Source organism: Ursus maritimus, unplaced genomic scaffold (genome assembly GCF_017311325.1).
Source record: "Ursus maritimus isolate PB19 unplaced genomic scaffold, ASM1731132v1 scaffold_27, whole genome shotgun sequence".
In the NCBI taxonomy this organism is placed as follows: domain Eukaryota; kingdom Metazoa; phylum Chordata; class Mammalia; order Carnivora; family Ursidae; genus Ursus; species Ursus maritimus.
Genome location: NW_024425230.1, coordinates 14,175,894 through 14,194,561, shown reverse-complemented (window position 1 = coordinate 14,194,561; position 18,668 = coordinate 14,175,894). Strand labels below are relative to the sequence as shown.

The 18,668-nt window shown below is 41.0% G+C and overlaps 1 protein-coding gene across 4 annotated transcripts in view; it reads left to right on the top strand.

The window, feature by feature from the left end:
- The window catches only part of MCTP2 (multiple C2 and transmembrane domain containing 2), a 237,448-nt gene that overhangs the window by 74,827 nt on the left and 143,953 nt on the right, over nt 1-18,668 (top strand). For all 4 annotated transcript variants that reach the window (XR_005838055.1, XR_005838054.1, XM_040642742.1 and 1 more), the window contains 3 exons: nt 14,149-14,291; nt 15,077-15,153; nt 15,587-15,698. Coding sequence is in view for 2 of the 4 variants with exons in the window: in XM_040642742.1 (XP_040498676.1) it covers nt 14,149-14,291; nt 15,077-15,153; nt 15,587-15,698 (332 nt within the window). In the remaining 2 variants the exon portion in view is untranslated. The remainder of the gene's footprint in view (nt 1-14,148; nt 14,292-15,076; nt 15,154-15,586; nt 15,699-18,668) is intronic.

Here is an 18,668-nt window from a genome sequence, read left to right as displayed (position 1 = left end):
TAGGAATGAGCCTTACTTGAATGCTGTCAATGTCCAGGCGTGACCTTGAGCTTGTCTTCTTGCGCAGTCTGTGGGAGGAAAAGCATAGCATCCCCAGCTCCCTGCTGTCTCCCAGTTACTGCCTACGGCCTGGGGGTAGGTCTTTGTGGAAGCCCGGCTCCTGCCTTGTCATCTTATTATTTTTTTTTTTTTTTGCTCTACTTCCCTTTTTCTCATCCTTGCTTCTTCCTTTATACTCCCCATTTCCTTCCCTTTTTTTTTTCTCTCTCAGAGGTTCCACTAATGTTTTTCACCAAAGAAGGCACACACTCATTTTGGTTTCTCGATCTAAAGCTAGTAAGTCTTTCTGATGGCAGAGTAATATTCCATTGTATATGCAAATAATTAATCATGGAACATTGCATCAAAAACTGGGAATGTACTGTATGGTGACTAATGTAACAAAATAAAAATCATGAAAAATAAATTCATTCATTCATTCATTCATTCATTCTCTAGCAGGCAAAAAAAAAAAACAAAGCTAGTAACTCTTGGGGGTCTTATCTTTCTAGATTGGTAAAAAGAAGGAAGATGATTTGACCAATTTTAAGTCCTTCTACTTCATAATAAGGCCGATGCATAGAGTTTTAACTTGGACTCAGTTTCCGCTTGTAAGGAAATGTAGTCAAGAAGATATTTTTGGGTCTTAAAGTTGGCCCTGCTTTCTAGGCCTGGGGTGAGTACCGCTCTGTGACATGGGAAGGCCTCTTATCCTGGGATGAATGCTCAGCTCAAATCCCATCAAAACCTAGAGCACTGGGGCACGTGGGTGGCTCAGTCATTTAAGCGTCTGCCTTCGGCTCAGGTCATGATCTCGGGGTCCCGGAATCGAGCCCCATGTCTGACTCCCTGTTCTTCGGGGGAACCTCCTTCTCCCTCTGCCTCTGCCTCCCACTCTTTCTCTCTGTCTCTCATGATTAAATAAATAAAATCTTAAGGAAACCCCCCCCCACACACACACACACACAACCTGGAGCATTAATTCCTGGAAAACAAGAACCCTTACATTAAAACCCTGTTTTTCCTTGATGTGAAGGCAGTTACGGTAATACCGGCCCTGCCCTGGAAGAACACTGTGTTGCTGATGCCCTCTGGTGGCCACTTTGCAGTGTTGCAAAAGGGAAAGGAAAGTCCTCAGAAGGAGTTCATAGTAACATGATCAGGGCCACAAAAATCCCTTTTGTGGGTCAACTGAGGGTTGAGGGTTGATGGTGGTTCTTTTTGATGTGAGTTGTAGGTGATGAAAATTCAGGACCCAATTCATCTAGCAAACTTCCCTCTCTGCTTTTCCAGCACGGGTAGATGGTCGACCTTTGTTTTCAGTGTAGTAACAGCTTTGTTTGCACGTTGTAGAAAGAATATGTTGGATAAGTCGTTTTCCTATTTGGAAAGAATGATTTAGACAAAAGATTAAAGAGGTCCCACTAGTGTGAAAAGCCTGCCGTGTGATAGGTGTTTAGTAAATTACTGATCTGCTACCAAAATGTTCAAATGTCTGGTACCTCTGATTTCAGACCTTCTTTCCTTTTGCAATAGCAAAATAGGCTAATTTTTATCCTTTTAATTTTTTTTTATGATTCTGTATTTCTTCTTTAAAAAGAAAAGATACCCTGGTATTAGAGCTAGAGGGAAACCCATTGTCCTCTTTGCAGCTGTAATTGAGGGACACATGGTATGTTTCTAGAACTTTCTACTTAGTGTTGTATACTGAGGAACAGCTATATGGCTTCCTGGCAGGTGTGTTCTGAGTGGTGTTAGCTTCTGGACAGCTCTGCTGAACCTGGGCCGGACCCCCAGCAGTACTGCTGTGTCCAACAAAAACCATCTTTTGCTTTTGTGTCATAATACAGAGTTTTGGTGAATGTGAGTCCTAGACCCTGGGTACAGACCACCGGGTTTGGGTGCTGACTCAGATACCATCTAGCAAGGGTTGTGAAGATTCACCTGGTACAAATGCTTGCAGGGACACAGGGGATGTCGGTGGGGTTGGAAGAAACACAGTAGCACACAGTAAACAGTAGGTATTATTAGGACTGTGTCTAGTTACCTTTTTCTTGTTGGCATTTTATTTTTGCATTTTCCCTCTGGGAAGGGAAGGGCTCATTGCATTTCCACCAGTCTTCTAATGACCTTTCTTCCCAGCTTCTTGATCATTTTTTTACCTTTTACATATCTTTCACTTTATCTCTTTTTGCAATAGATTGTTTCCTCCCCCCACCCGCCACCCTGGCCTGGCTCCCCTGCCCCGACGGTGGGTGCAAAGGGTGGTGGTGGTGAGGGTGTTTTCTGAGAGCAATTCCTACTTTGTGTTTCTGCAACAGCAGAAATGAAGGAAAGGCTGGTTTTTAGTGATTGGAATGAGGACTCTATTATGGGTTGATGTTTTTATTTTCCCCATCTTAAATTTGATTCAGAAAATGCCCCTGAAATTTCATAGTGACCAACCTGGGCAGACATGGCAGGATGGACAGCATCCTCCTCAGTCACTCACTGAGATTATTATTATTATATTATTATTATTATTTTTACTGAATGTACCATATCTGATCTGGTATTTAAATAATCTATTTTACTTTCTCAGGTAAATAGGGTCTAACATTAACCTGCTTGATCACTTGCTTTTTTTCACCATGCGTATTTTTTCCCATATGACAAAAATTCCGTTTTGAGAAGAAAAGAGAAGATTAATAGAATACATCATTCTTTGTTTAATCAATGTTCCAGTTTCTTTCAACATTTTTATTATAAGTGATAATGCAACATGCAAACATCCTTGTGCCTAAATCTGGGTGTAACACTTTCTTTTTTATTTCTTTCCAGATGTGTTGTGTCCCATGATCTGAGCATTTCAAGATTCTCATTATAGAATTGTCAGCTCACTCTTGAGAAATATCTCCCTATATGGCTCACCCACCAATAGCATATACGTGTGGTCTCTTTCCATTTCTCACCTACACTGGGTGTAGATTATCTTCATTAATTTGATAGAGAAAAAGTATTATATTTGTTTTGATTTTTATTAGTAATTTTGGTCCCTCAGATGCATTTGGTTATGAGCCGTTTGCTTCTCTTTGGTGCAAAGCCTGTCCCATCTATAATTGCTGCTCATTCTTCTCTTAGGGAACAGAATTTGCCATTTGCCGTCTAAGTTGTTTATAAAGTTTTGTTGCAAAAATCTTTTCAAGTCTTACAATCCTTTCTAGAGAATTTCTAACTTTGTTTTGATACCGAGAAGGGCCTTTCTGTCTTGGAAGGGATACACACCAACCTATATTTATTCTCTTTGCTGTTTTGTTTGACATTTGCCCTTTATCTCTCTGATCTGTCTCAAGTTTATTTTGATTTCTGGCTCAGAGTAGGAACTTAGATTTACTTTTTGCCAAAGGGCTATTTAATTAGCAAGGACTAAATATTCCTTTCCCTAATGATTTGATTGCCACTTTTTAATTGTCTATTAAAATGCAATACGTATTAGGGTTGGTTCTTGGATTTCTCTTTGAATCCTACGGATGTGTTTTTTTTGTTCAGATGCCAGCACCACACCAGTGTTACTGTATCAAAAGATCACCATCGGTACTCTTGCAAAAATTGGGGTTGGCTTCACGTTGGAGTACCTTCTCTGAACACCAGGTGGCGTGAGATCACTGGCGTGCTGTGTGGGAGCCACAGAAACACACAGCTGGCCAGAGGATGAGCGAACTTGAGACTTTCAGAGATGCAGACGCCCCTCCTGAATCACAGGTGGTGGTTGGCTTTTCTCCACTTGTTGGGTTTTGATAGCCTACCAAGCTCCCTTAGCAAGTAAGTGGAGCTGATTTTTGAAACCCATTTCTGTTGATTCCTTTTTCACTTTGTACAGGGTGTCCTTGGTTGGCCATGTGTGTCCGTATGGCCTTTAATGTGTTCCCACACCAGAGCCCTTTCCTCTGGAGATTTCTGTTGTATTTTGTTTTGGGATGCTGTGCTTCCTGACCAGCTTATTAGAAGGTCTTGATACCCTCCCGTTTTATAGAGTCAGTTAAGCTATTCGTTCAGGGGGATCCCATCCCAAGTCATAGGAAGTGCCTTGGACGGAGACCCGTATGTTGCCTGTACCTGTTGCATGTGACAAATTGCCTTTTGCATCCACCTGCAGATCATTGACTTGCACTTAATGGGGCGCGTCTTCCATTGGTTGAACGGGGCTTCTCTGTAGTGAGTGGTTTTATCAGTTGTTCATTTCTGTCTCAACGTAACATGCGCCGCATTGCGTGCTGTGTTTTAAGTAGTTCTGTTTACTTTGTTTCATTGTGACGTTGATCTGGTGTGTTCTGCTGCAGGGTGTGTGGGTGTTCTATGCAGAGAATTACATTCAGAGGGTGTATCATGCATCACACCTCAAACACTCACAACTCACACCACACTGAATTTGAGGCAGAGAGCACAGCATGCAAAGGCGAGGGGTATTAGTCCAGAGACCGTCCCCGTGTAACAAGTTACCGCAAACCTTAGCAACCCCACGCCACCACATGCTCGTGAATTCTGGGGCCGGGAATTTCCACAAGGCACGCTGCGAATGGCTTCTCTTGGCCACACGCCATCTGGCGTCTCTGCTGGGAAGACTTGAAGGTTGAGAATGACTCCCCTGTTGGGAGTGGTCATCTGGGGGCTCGAAGGCCTGTTGATACCCGCTGGAAGACAAGGTCTGTTCCACCCGAGGCCGCTCCGTGAGGCATGGTGCGTCGGAGTTGTCATGCCTCTTATGTGGCCGCTGAGGCTCCAGGACACAAGGCAGGAGCCGCCTCCCCTCGTGTGGCCCAGCCTTGAAAGGAAAACTGTGTGACTTGGTCCACGCTGCCTTGGCTGCAGCCGTCGCCCATTCAGAGGGATGGGACAGGTTATGCTTTAAAACTTTGGGGCGCCTGGGTGGTACAGCGGTTAAGCATCTGCCTTCGGCTCAGGGCGTGATCCCAGTGTTCTGGGATCGAGCCCCACATCAGGCTCCTCTGCTGGGAGCCTGCTTCTTCCTCTCCCACTCCCCCTGCTCGTGTTCCCTCTCTCGCTGGCTGTCTCTCTCTCTGTCAAATAAATAAATAAAATCTTTAAAAAAATAAAATAAAATAAAACTGCTCTAGTTACGAAGGCTTTGCACAGACTTGGATCTGTATCTGAGGCTTGGCTCTGGGAACTCACTCACTTTCCTAGTCTTTAAAGCAACAATATAAATAGTGCCATCCCTTGCAGTTTTTGGAGGGTTACACGAGAGCATGCCCATCATTAACGTTATTACAAAGCTCCAATCGGTTGTCTGTTCTCCATGGAGGCTGCTGTCTGTTTCATTAGATTTTAAATTTACGCTCAAACAATAGCCTGGGCTGAGGACATTTTTAGGATTTGTATGAAGAGGAAGGAGAATGTTAGGGTATTAATCATTGCGTGTGCTTTGGCAGTGTGGATTTCTGGAGCACCCAGTGCTGACCAACGTACAGATCTGGTAGATTGTGCCCTTTGCTGGGACTCAGGGCAGTCACATTCATTGGTCGCGTGGCTACCTCTTGTCTTCTTTTTTTCCCTGACCCACTTTATAGTCTCTTTATATGGCTGTGTCCTGGTCACTGCCTCTGCTCTCCTTTTTTCTATGTTGTTAGGCCTTTTCCTCACTTTATCTGGGCCCTTCCTTGTTTGATGTTACAGGGACCATCGTGCATGATGCATGAAGCAGAAGTTCCCACCCCTGATCTGACAACATGGGTGCAAACATCTCTCAATGCCCACTTTGCCAAAAGCCAATTTGTCCAATAATCTGTTCACCAAACAGCCCATTTACTGATTTACTGAATCCGTCAGTGTATTGACAATGTTTTCCTTTAATCCATATTTATAAATTGGTATGTGTAAAGTTATCAGATGAGAACTTTTATAAACAGCTGAAGGTCACTAGGTCATATTCATTAATTTGTTTATGAAGACGGAGTGAAAACACAATATTTAATTTGTCTCAGGCCAAAAAAAAATAAAATAAAATAAAGGGGAGCGACTAGACATGCCATAGCCTAGGCTGCAGAGCCCAAAAAGGGGATGACTGAGGACAGAGAAGAAGAGGATATTAGGGGGAAGACAGATGGGGAGGGAAGTCTGGGTGTGGGGTAGGTGGAGCTGAAGAAAGTTTAGGGAGGCCATGGTGCAAGAGGGGAGTCTGAAGGTCCTAGAAGGACCTTACTTCCAACAATTCTATTATGTCCCATTTTTACTCAATACAAACTTATAAATAGTCAAAAATAAGCAAGTTTTGGTAAATCTTTATAAATAGTTAAACAAGTTTTGATAAAACAGGTATTTTCAGATCATTGATCCCATTGTAAGTTGGTCATTGGAAATTGTTTCAGATACTAGATTTTGGTAAATTGCTTTACCATTACATTGCAGGGTCCATCCATGGGCAGGTCTTAACCAAAGTGCCATTGGGGTATTTTACATGGCAGGTTCCCTTAGAAGAGAGGAGTCTATCATATTCAGGAGAAAACTCCAGGAATAGTTCAACTAAGATGTGCTAAGTGGCAGAACACATATAGCAAAATGCTAAAATGGTTGGGTAGGAAACTGTTCTGTGGTTGGTAACAAGAGAACAGCTCCAGGAAGCATGTGGCCGCCATTTGCAGAATGATGGGTGAGGGCGATTCTGGGAATAAGCATGTTGCCTTCATTTAATTGTAGTGGATAAAACAGGGCGAGGAATTCGGCTAGACTTGAACATAACTGCTGTCTTAAGTAATACAGAGTTTGCTCTACAGAGGAAGAGTTGTTTCTTCTTTCCCATGTGACTGAGGAAGAATGCCCTCTGAATTCCCCTAAACGCCCATTATGGTTTCCCGAGGTCAGTCCAGAATGCCACCCTTGGCAGGACTTGATGTAGAAATCTCAGCTTCACCGCTAGGGGGCAGCAGCAACTATTCAAAAATCATCCTAGCTGTTTTTCTGGAAAGCAGTTCTGGCTCGCTCTTAGCTGGCTTCAAAGAAAGTCAGCGCTTATGGGTCCCCTATAAAAATGGCTCAGGTTCGGTTGTTTTCTGGCAAGGAGAAAAATTCTGAGTATGTGTAATATTGGGAAGACTCTAAATGTATGCTTATAAATAGTTTGAATAGTCACTTATTACTCTTAAGCCAGAGGATAAGGGAAAACATCAAATTTATACTTTTCATGTTTCCAAATAGTGTTTATACAGGATGAGTTCATCGATGTGTATCTCAGTTTCCCTGAAGACTTGGCAAATAATTGCTGGCTTAAATCAACTCTTAAGATCTAATAAAAGTTATCAGATACTATAAAATGTGAACTTATTGTAAAAATGTAGAGATAATTTCTTTTCACAAACAAACAACTACTCTGAGAAATGCGTTTAATTAGGAAACTTTTCTAGCCTGACAACCTTTCTTTTGAAGAAACTGTATGGGTAACATGTTTTTACTTGGCAAATGGGCTTTGCTGATAGCAAATGAAGAGGTTTTTGCCTACAAATATTACTTTTGCATGGGTTTTTATTTTGAATCAGGAATGCTAGTTTTAAAAAATTATATTATATATATATATATGCACAAATATACACATAAACGACCATTAAGCTGGTTTATAGAAATGTATTTATGGGCACAAAGGAGACTGATAGGTTATTGACTGAAAAAAGCAGGTAAAAATATAATATGAAGGCTGATTCCTTTTTTTAGAAGATTTTATTTATCAGAGAGAGAGAGAGGTAAAAATATAATATGAAGGCTGGTTCCTCTTCTTAGAGATTTTATTTATCAGAGAGGGAGAGAAAACGCATGAGTGTGTGCCTGTACATGCTCGGTGGGGGAGGGGAAGAGCGAATGAGAGAGAGAGAGAGAGAGAGTCTTAAGCAGACTCCTTGCTGAGCGCAGAGCCCAAAGCCAGGCTTGATCTCACGACCGCAAAATCATGAGTTGGAAGCTCAACTGACTGAGCCACCCGGGTGCCCCAAGGCTGGTTCCTTTTTGTGAAAAGTGTGTGAGTGTGTAACGTCTAGGTACGTATCACTGTATTACTAGATGGTAGTAATTTTCTTTCTTTTGAGTGCATCTTGAATTTCTGCTCTTTTTTTTTTTTTTTACCATGGCCATACATTATATTATAAAAAGCAAAGAGAAGTTGTTTATAATTAGAGCTTCATTACAGATTTATTTTATTTGCATATTGGATTGATTCTTTAGCCAATCAATGTGATATGGTCTGTCCTAATCACTTCTGTTGCTCCTGACCATTTTTTTTATAACTGTCTGAATGTGGTAGTAGATAAATAAAATGCCAAGAGAACAAATATGGCTCTTGATGACTCTCTCCTTATGATGGACTTGAGTTATTCTGTGACCTTCTCACTGAGCTGTCAGTCATTTTCATCAGATTCTATTTGCAAAGTGATCTGAAATTCTCAATGAATAACATGAGCACTGTAGGTAGGGTGGTAGCCAGTACTCATGAATACTTAGTGCTGTTAATTTTTAATACAATCCTTTCTTTCCAGGAAAGCTCAGATTGTTTCGAGGAAATGTTCCCAAACCACATGGAATCTTGTAAAATGTATGTAAGGAATTTTCTGTTCAACTTCTGCAGAGAAAAGGTGATAGGAATTTCACAGCTTCAGAGATGGTAATAGAAGGGACATTACAGAGACAAATTGGTACATGTGATCTTGGATAGGTAAAATAAATGAGTATTTGATTAATACTGCATATTTTGTTCTGTACTCACCCCTTTTTAAATTAATTGAGTAGTAATACTAAAAATAATAGCAATTGCTGTGGGACTGTCTCAGTAAATGGCTTTAGTCTATCACTGAAGTATATTGGTTCATTCAGTTCTTGAGATAATCCTAAGAGGTTGGCATCATTTTTTTAAGATTTTATTTATTTATTTGAGAAAGAATGAGAGAGAGAACCAGAGAGAGAGCCCAAGTAGAGGGGAGGGGCAGAGGCAGAAGCAGACTCCCCACTAAGCAGGAAGCCCGATGTGGGACTCGATCCCAGGACCCTGGGATCATGACCTGAGCCAAAGGCAGACGCTTCACTGACTGAGCCACCCAGGCGACCGAAATTGGTATATTTTTTATAAACAGGTGAAGATAGTAAGACGTAAGGAAACTGAGTAAAATTGCCCAAGGAAGGAAGTGGGATTTTACTAAAAGTAAGTTATGGAAAGGAGAGTATGGGATTTTCATCCCCATGCCACCTTACTTCCAACGTCATCCATCCATCGATCACGTATTTCTAATACCTCTACCATGCACATTAGATGAGTTTTGGGTATACATCTGACTTTCTAGAGCTTTGACTTGGAGAAATCTAATATTATGTTCAGAGATGCTCCTAGTAAAATAAAATGATTTTTATGTTGAAATAATTTTCTGAAATACAGGGTAGAAAAGTTTTGAGCTGTTAGTATTGTTATTGTCTGAACGTCGTTCTTAGCAGAGGTCAGTATTCTGCTCTACACTGAAATTCCGAGGAAGTAGTAAACAGCATCTCCCAGTGGTTTTTGATGACCTAACCCTTTCGGTCCATGGGAGCATCCCTCCAGGTGAGCTTCTGTGGAGCACGGTTGGTGAAGCCCCAGATTGCCTCCTTTGTGGTCCGGGTGCCGCTGCTTCTCAGCTCCCAACTCCCCGGGGCGGCCTTATCTCAACCACCAGCTTTTCTTGCTTTCGTCAATTTCTTCTGCCACCTACATTATAAGCGGCTGCCAGATTTATATTTCTAAAGCTAGGCTCTGATCGTTTTTACTCTCCTGTTCCTACCTCCACCTGACTTTCCTTCCCTCCTCATGCTGAAATCATTCCAGATGGACGAAGGACTTACGTATAATAAAGGAAGAACTACAAGATCAGTGGAAGGAAACGTAGCTGAGCTAATTTAAAATCCTATAGTGAGAAAATTTCTTCCGAGCAGAATGTCAGACTACAAAGCCATAAATAAAACTTTGGTAAATTTGACTAAAACAAAACAAAAAACAAAAAAACAAAACAAAACAAAAACAACTTATTGCAAGAAATAGCTTAAGCAGAAACAAATTATGACAGGATTTATAGGCAATGACTGATTTCCATAATTAAAGACTCGTTCAAATCCTGAAGCAAATAACCATGAGATCTTAGAAAAATAGAGAAATAATATGAATGTGAATTTCCCTGACAAAGAAATACAAACGTAGGTCACTGAAATATGAAAGATCGTAAACTTTACTCAAAATGTCAGAATTAGAGAAAAATAGAGATACCATTTTTCCACCTGCTGTTCTTTTAAAATGAAGGCATATAACATCCAATTTTGGGGGAGCATGCAAAGAAACAAGTAGAAAACATACACTCTAGGAGACAATATAAATTTGACAAACTTTGGAAGAATAACGTGACAGTGTCTATCCAAACCAGAAAAGGTTTGGCTATTCATGTGGCTGGCAGTTCCAAAGTTAAAAATTCCCTCTGACTATACTTGTACACTCCAAGAGAGTCATACAAGAACACTTATTGTATTGTATTATTAGTATTGTTTGCACTAATAAAATTGGAAGTGATGTAAATACCCATTATTGGGCAGCTAGTTACATAAGTAATGATAATTTACGCAGTGGATTATAAAAAACCCCTGGTGAAACTGTTTGGCTTTAATTGTGAAAGCATGAAGTCCAATGCATGTAAGATGATTACATTCAGGTTAAAATCATTTCTTGTATTTTTTTTTCCTATAATAAACCTATGATACCAGCCCATTAGAGGAACGGGAATGAGGAAAGTCTGAGAGAGTAGAGACTCTCTTTTTCATTTCATACCTTCCCAACACCGGTGCATGTCTTATATGTGTGTTAAGAAATTAAAAAACAAAAACAAAAAATGAAAAAGAACAGAAAACACAAAACCACCCTATGGTTCTTACAGAACAAAACTAAACTCCTTATTTTGTTATTTTAAAGCACTTTGGCCTCCGACTCAAACCTACCTTTTAGACTTTATTTCTCATTATATTTTTTCCACTTACTTTCTAGATCGATTGAAATGCTTGCTTGGCACCACGCAGGCCTTGTCATTTCGGTCTCCTCCCTGCTCTCCCCCAGCTTCGATGCCAGTGGCTCCTGCTAAAGTGACCTCAGTCCTCCTCCACGTGTTCGAGTCCACTCATCTCTCAACCAGCACCTTTTCTTTCAACCTTCACGGGCACCCCAGCTAGAGCTAATGTCTCCCACCTGGGAGCTAGTATCACCCCTGAGTTCAGTTCTGTTTGGACGCTTACCTCTTGGGCCTTGCGTTATATTTACGGGATGCCTGCTGCTGGCCGGGTGCAGGAGACTGGGCGCAAGCAGGCTCTGGGACTGATGGACCTTGGTGACCCCCCCATCATGCCTAGCTCTGACGTCAGCCGTCAGTGTTTGTGGCACGTGAGCAATGTCAGCAGGCTTGACAGACCCTCGCGTCATTGAGCAGGAGTAAGGACGGCCACACGTTGCGGTCACGAGTATAAACTGGTACAGCACATTTTGGAGGACCAGTGAATGGCTGTTAGTCTGTCTCGGCAAGCACTGAACCCCCGTGCGTTTGGAGTGCAGCATGAAACTCAGGCCCTGGGTGCTTAACACCTTGCTCTTCTAAATCTGAGCTGGTGTGCGACCCCCGTCGGGTCCACATGGCAGAATTGGGGGCCGCGCCAGGACGCAGGCGCCCGTCCGGCCTCCTAGCTTTCTTCTCCTCCCAGACTGCCACGCTCCCTCTTTCTTCCAAAGAGCCTCATTGTTTATGAAGCTCCCCGTGAAAAAGGTTAAAGTCCACTCATTCAGGCGTCATCTCATCATTTGTATAAGCGGGGAGTTGCATTCCTGAGCCACCGACCCCTTTTCAGAACCTGCCTAGTTGAGATGTCATTTCCCTGACAGGGAGGCACTTAGGCTCCGAGAGAAAATCACAATGTGCTCCCCCCTTTCTCAGATTTTCCCTAACAATTAATGCCACACTAACTTGACACCCTCTTTCCTTGTTTGGCTTTGTAAACCCTGGGTCCCTTTTTCTATTAATTCCAGACATTAATATTTTCTTTCACGCAACTGACGCCATTCACCCGTGAAACCGTTTGAACATTATGTAGCTGTCAAGATGCCTGGGGATTACCCAGTATGCTTTGCTTGTGAGAAAGTGACACCACCGAGGCCTGGTTTTGAGATGTTTATTTTGAGAGTACGCTGACAAGCATGAAGGCCCGATCCCAGAGTGGCAATTTCATTTAATTAAAGGCCTCTTTTTATTATAGTTTTCCCCCTGCTTTCATATATATATATATATATATATATCTCAGAATGATGGTTAAAGTCTGACTTGCCAGTGGTGTTCTCATGTTCTAGAAAAGGGAGTAGTGGGGAGAGATGGCTCGCTCACTCACTAGTGACGATGCCACTGGATGGCTGTGAATTCACTCCTTCTTACTGTCCCGGTCAGAGCTGCCAGTGAACACCAGGCAGGTGTGTGTGTGTCTCTGGGTGTCCAAGTCTTGAAAATAAAGACTGTCGGGGGCCTTCTGTCCCCGTGTTGCCAAACTTCAAATGCGAGAGTTGGATACGTATGTGTGTACGTGCACATTTTCATTTCTTCGTTTCAGAGTTAGAAGTCTTGGAACACCGGAAGGCTACCACCCAAATTATACCTTGGGTCATCTGTGAAGGCTTCTAAACAATGTATATTATCTTGCTTTCTAGGGAAATCTCTTTCTGTTAAAATAGTTGGGGAAGGTATCGCACTCGTGTTCATGTTTAATATGGCAGCGAAATAGAAACGACAACAAAAAAGGGAGGTAATGCAAATAAAAGCTTAAGGTAATGAAGAACGGGTATTAATGATTTGGTCAAGGTTTGCCACGGAGTAGCCTAATTAATTTTTGAGATAATATCTTCGGCTATTTGGGCTTGACTTTATAGCAGGAATTCACGTCCATAAATACATGGGACCTGTGTTGGGACTGTCCACGGCACCTGAGATATATACCAGGGAATATATGTTGGTCTTTATACACTTATATATGATTGTTTCACAGTTAATTCTAATATCCTAACTCCTCACGTTAGATTCTTTTCCTTTCTTTGTGGCGTTATTGGCTGGCCTTCATTTCTCCCCTCGCTGATTGTTCATTTATTTGTGCCTTCTTTACTCACCGTTCACCGGGTATCAATGCACAAGTATGTCCCAAGCATGATGGTGTACTTGGAGCCGTGCAATGCACACATACAACACAGAATTCACGGTTTACGTTTACAGGCTTCCCCCCCACCCCCCAAGCTGATCTGGAAGTGGGGAGGAGGACTCCTCATCAGCCCTTCTTTCTTGCTTTGGATATCCTAGCTGGAGGGACATTATTCATTCTTTCTGGCGTCTGTTTCAAAGCTCCCCAGGAGGAGCTGGGCGGGTCAGGGGTGTCTGCCCTGAGGCCAGCTGAGGGCCGGGCTGGTGTGGCTTTCATCTGGCCAGGGCGAGACAATGTTCGCTGGCTTTGCTGCAGGTGCAGGAGGCGGCAAAGAATGGCAACTTTGTCAATTTAATCTCTATGCCCCCAGTTCTAGTCTTGGTCCTGTTGCCCTATCTTTTGAGCCACCAGTTCCAGAGATTGATTCATTTATTATGATTATATTGGAAAGTAGAGTTCTGTGGAGTCAGCCATCTGGCCGAGTGTTCGAAAATGGTTTCTTTCCCTTTTCACGGACTTGCTGCCATTCTTGGGAGGGGTGGGTTTCTCCCCAGGACTCCTGACACTGTCGGCTGGTGCCGGTGGATTTTGTTTCTGGAATTTTTGTGGGTAGGGTAGTGATGACATACCCAGAATGAAACAAAACAGAAAAAGCTCAAGGAGCCCATTTGTATTCTACCACGAAAGGCAAAGTAGAATCAGTCATTTACCCCAAATTGTTTCCTTTTTCTCTCCTCTCTACCTCTGGGACCTTCAATCCCTGCACAGGGAGACATTTTTTCTGGGTATGCTCAGTGAAATGCTTTGAGCCAGGGGAGTGTGGAAAGAATCTTTACTTAATGGAGATCCTGGGCTTTACCATATATTTTTAAAACTTTTCTCGCTCTCTTTTTTCTTTTAAAGGCACAAGTGATCCCTATGTGAAATTTAAGCTGAATGGGAAGACACTGTACAAAAGTAAAGTCATATATAAGAACCTGAACCCAGTTTGGGATGAGATAGTTGTACTTCCGATTCAAAGCCTTGATCAAAAGCTCCGTGTGAAGGTAATCACAGATGGCTTCCAGTTCTGCTCTTTTGTTAAAACCATGGATTTCTCAGCAGTCTTTGCTCCCTTCAACAGGCAACGTCCCCAAATATCTTTTATTATCATTAAGCTCTGGGTGAAAAATATTAGTGTGGAAGGGATTATTTATACCCTTTGTTGAAACTGTATGCTTTTCTCAGATCAGTGGTGTATACTCTGCAGAAAATCAGAGTGAAAATAATATCTCCATTGATTGTATTTAAACTTACTGCACGTGGAAGAATTATTACAGCCGGTGCAGTGGCGACAAGTAGGAAAGCCTTTCTCATTAGGAATAACTTTATACTTAATAGAGCTTTAAGCTACTGGTTGTAAGCATCAATTGCTCTAACATCTGGGTTAAAACTGCATGAGTTGAGTGGAGGATGGGATTGCCATAGAATATTTAGCAAATTTCTATTTAATTGACAGATCTGCTCACCATGGAAAATACTAAATTTTAACGAGAGACCGTTTAAACTACAGAGAGCGGTCCATTGTGCGAAACATTTTAATGCATATGAATACTGCCTTAAGAGTATTTTCTGCTCTTGCTTTGGCTGTGGTAGGCGAAACGGGCATGTTTGAATAATCTTTGTCCTTGCCATCGGGTTGGCCTAATTCCTCCTTAACCGTACTGTGCAGATTGTGTTTGAGATCTAGAAGACTGAATTCAAAATTCCCAGCATATTGCTTTTATTAATAATTTGATAAATTCGGTTGGTTTACCTTATTAATGTGTGTTACTGGCCTCTTCCTTTGTAGGTTTATGATCGAGATTTAACTACATCCGATTTCATGGGCTCTGCATTTGTCATTCTCAGAGATCTTGAGCTTAACAGGTATTGTATTTTTTCCTTCTAATTGTGACTTTGAGTTTTAGAGGGAACGCAAGATAATGTTAGATGACATTTGTTTAGATGATGGGTCAGACATTCAATCTTCCACAATGTGTTCTGAAATGTGTATTGGATTTTGAACTGTTAATATGCAGGTTCATTAACCTACCTAACCTAAAAATAAAATAAGTATTTAAATTTTATTTGGGCAGTAAGAGCCAAGAATCCATTAACCAACTGTTGAATTAGGCAATGCCGAACAGTTCCTCTACTCTGAAGATGACTGGGTTATTTTTACTGAATTTGGTGCTTTTTAAAACTCGTGTTTCGCTCTTACGCAGAGGTGGGAGACTTCTTCCATAAGCTCTCGATGCATTGTAAGATTATATAGTACTGCCCATAAGTGCTAATGTTAATTGTTGCTTTTTGCTTGTAGAACGACTGAACATATTTTAAAATTGGAAGACCCAAACAGTTTAGAAGAAGACATGGGGGTGATTGTATTAAATTTGAGCCTCGTAGTAAAACAGGGTGATTTCAAGAGACATGTAAGTGTGACCCTTTTGTTCTTTTCAAAATTCTTCAGTGTAATTGCCCTTTGATAATTGGGTTACCAGATGGCTGGAATTTTTTGTAATTGTTTGTGGAGGGAAACAAATAATTGTATCAAGATGTAAAGTACCTATCTGTGGTTCTATGCATCCTTTCTTTTGGAAATCTGGAAAGAAAATCCTTTAAGGAATGATCTCTACTTTGGCTAGGGATGTGGATATTGCTTTTATTAAAATGCATGTGCTTTTCCTAAGTGGTAAGGTTTCCATTAACTATTTTCTTAGGTGCTGGATAACTTAGACATTATTCAGTTATGCAAAGCAGTTCCCGGGATTTAATTATTACATTGTAAATTATTAAGGTGATCAAATACATATTTGTAGCATCCCAGTTTATTTTGTTTTCTTTTAGCTATCACATTTTCTGTCGAGAGTACTTTCGGGAAGATATAAATTTTAATATCCCCTGATCTATTATTACATGGATGTTTCTAGTTACTGCATGGCCTATTGAAGATCTCTCTAACACCAACAAAGCACTAGATTTTATGATGATTTGACTGGGGCTCTGTTCTCCTGAGCAAATAGATGACTACAAATCATAATCTTATTTTATATGCAGGGATCAGATCTCATAATTCCAAGAATTAAAATAAGAACAAAAAGTATCTTTGATCATAACCTATTTGAAAGGTGTTTCTAAAGCCAGCTAAAATATCTGCTTGGAAAGGGACTAGAATGTGTTCAGATTTAAGCATGTTTAGACTCTGGTATGAAAATCTGAAGCCTGTTTATAAATTAGGCCTCCAGTAGGTACTTCTTGAATTGAGTCAGTGGGGTCGATGAGGAGAATATTCTTCATCTTGACATCACCTTTGCTTTTAGTTGTAATTTATTTTCATGCTGAAAATCAGGACTGATTTACTAGTAAATTCACAGAAGATAGCAAAAAGGAATAGCAAAGCTGCACAGTGATTTCTCAGTTGCCAGAGAATCAACTCAATCGTTGCTATTTTTAATTTGAATTCTTTACTTAGGAACATTTACTTGACAGTAACCTGGGGGAAAAAACCCTCCCATTTATTAATTTTTTAAAGATACAGTCCTTTTGAAACTGGAAGCCTCCATAAACCTGATATTGTGATGCTAACGTATCTTAAATTGATGATGAACATAAACTTTTTTTTTTTTTTTTCTGTCCAGCATAGTGAAGGAAGCTTTTCTTTCACTTCTCTCAGCCTTGACGGTATTGCTGTTAGATTCTGTGTCCATGTGTGTAGTAGGTGACTGGTTCCTCGAGCCAGACACCATGCTAAAATAACATGCAATGTAAATAAGTATCACTGGCCCCATCATTGAGCAATTGCTGGCTGATACATTCCGAAAATTTGCTAACATATTTAAGTGGGGTTTGGAAAGTTGGATAATTTCTCATGAAAATAGCTGCCTATGTATTCCTGGTGTGAATGTTTCTGTAGTAGAGTGGATTATGTCCAGCGGTCATAGGGCCCTTAAAATATATTTAAATATTGCCAAAATTTGGAGTTTTAAAGTAATGCCATTTTAGTTAAAATGTATTTCAAATCGCAGAGGTATATTGAATTTGCTTTTGTAAAGCATCTCAAAGGAAAACTTTTCAGAGTCCTGAAAGGAGCCACGCTTGTCATCTCACTGAGTTTGGCCCTTTTTAACTTTGCCCCCTTCCCCCTTTTCAAGAGTTTGCCACACTGTATATCTGCTTGCTCCTGTGCTTTCTTGTTTTCTTTGTTCTTTGATCGTCTGGTAGAGGTCTAGGGTACAATATATTTCTTGTATATATATTTTATAGGACATTATAATATAGAAAGCCCTGCCTGCTCTTGTTTGTTCTGATCAGTAGTTTTATTTTTCTGTTTATGTACTTGATCAAAGTATTCCCCAAGCAAGGAATCATCTATCCTGGGCCATGTGTGGTTATTCAACTTACACAGAGTGTATGGGGGCCTTTGGGATAGAGCAGGTATCAGAAAACGTTTGTTCTTTTCGTTAAGTGAATACTTAAAGACATCCTTATGTGGGGGTTTTAAAAGACAATAACTAACACTCAACACTGGCAAGACAAGAGATCATTCGATTGGGAATCACTTGTTTGTAAATTTCCATCATGGCAGTCTTTGTCACTTGAGAACCAGACTGACAAAAATCCAAACACAAGCAGAATGTCTGTGAACTCACCCTCACGTGAGTCCAGGGATTTTAAGTGTATATGGGCATACTAGAGTCGGAAGGAAGGTGCTGGGTGGAAGGCTGACAAAACCACCGTCTGTTTCTTTTTCTTGGTTTGTAGTTAGAATTGTGGGCTCCGTCATCAGACGGCCTGGATTTGAATCCCAGCTCTACTACTTTCGTGCTTTGAGAAGTTAAGTGATCACGTCACATTCACAGAATTACTTAACCTCTCTCAATGACAATCCTCTCACGTGTGAAATGGAGATTAAAAAATATATATATATATATTTTACAGGATTGTGAAGACGGAGATTGTCAAATATAGTGTTTGGCATGGGGTAGGCTGTCAATATATGGTAGCTCTTAAAACTATAGTAAGCAGGGGCGCCTGGGTGGCACAGCGGTTCACGTCTGCCTTTGGCTCAGGGCGTGATCCCAGCGTTATGGGATCGAGCCCCACATCAGGCTCTTCCGCTATGAGCCTGCTTCTTCCTCTCCCACTCCCCCTGCTTGTGTTCCCTCTCTCACTGGCTGTCTCTATCTCTGTCAAATAAATAAATAAAATCTTTAAAACAAAACAAAACAAAAACAGTAGTAAGCAGACAGAGATACTTATTTTCCATTAATTTCCTTATCTATTTTGTTTATCTTTTATGATTGTTTAAAAAAAGTCCAATGAGTTATATGTCAGAGAGTGCTAGACATGTGTACTTCTAAGATGGTAATTAATTTTGGTTGTTGTTTGAGGGGAAATATTTG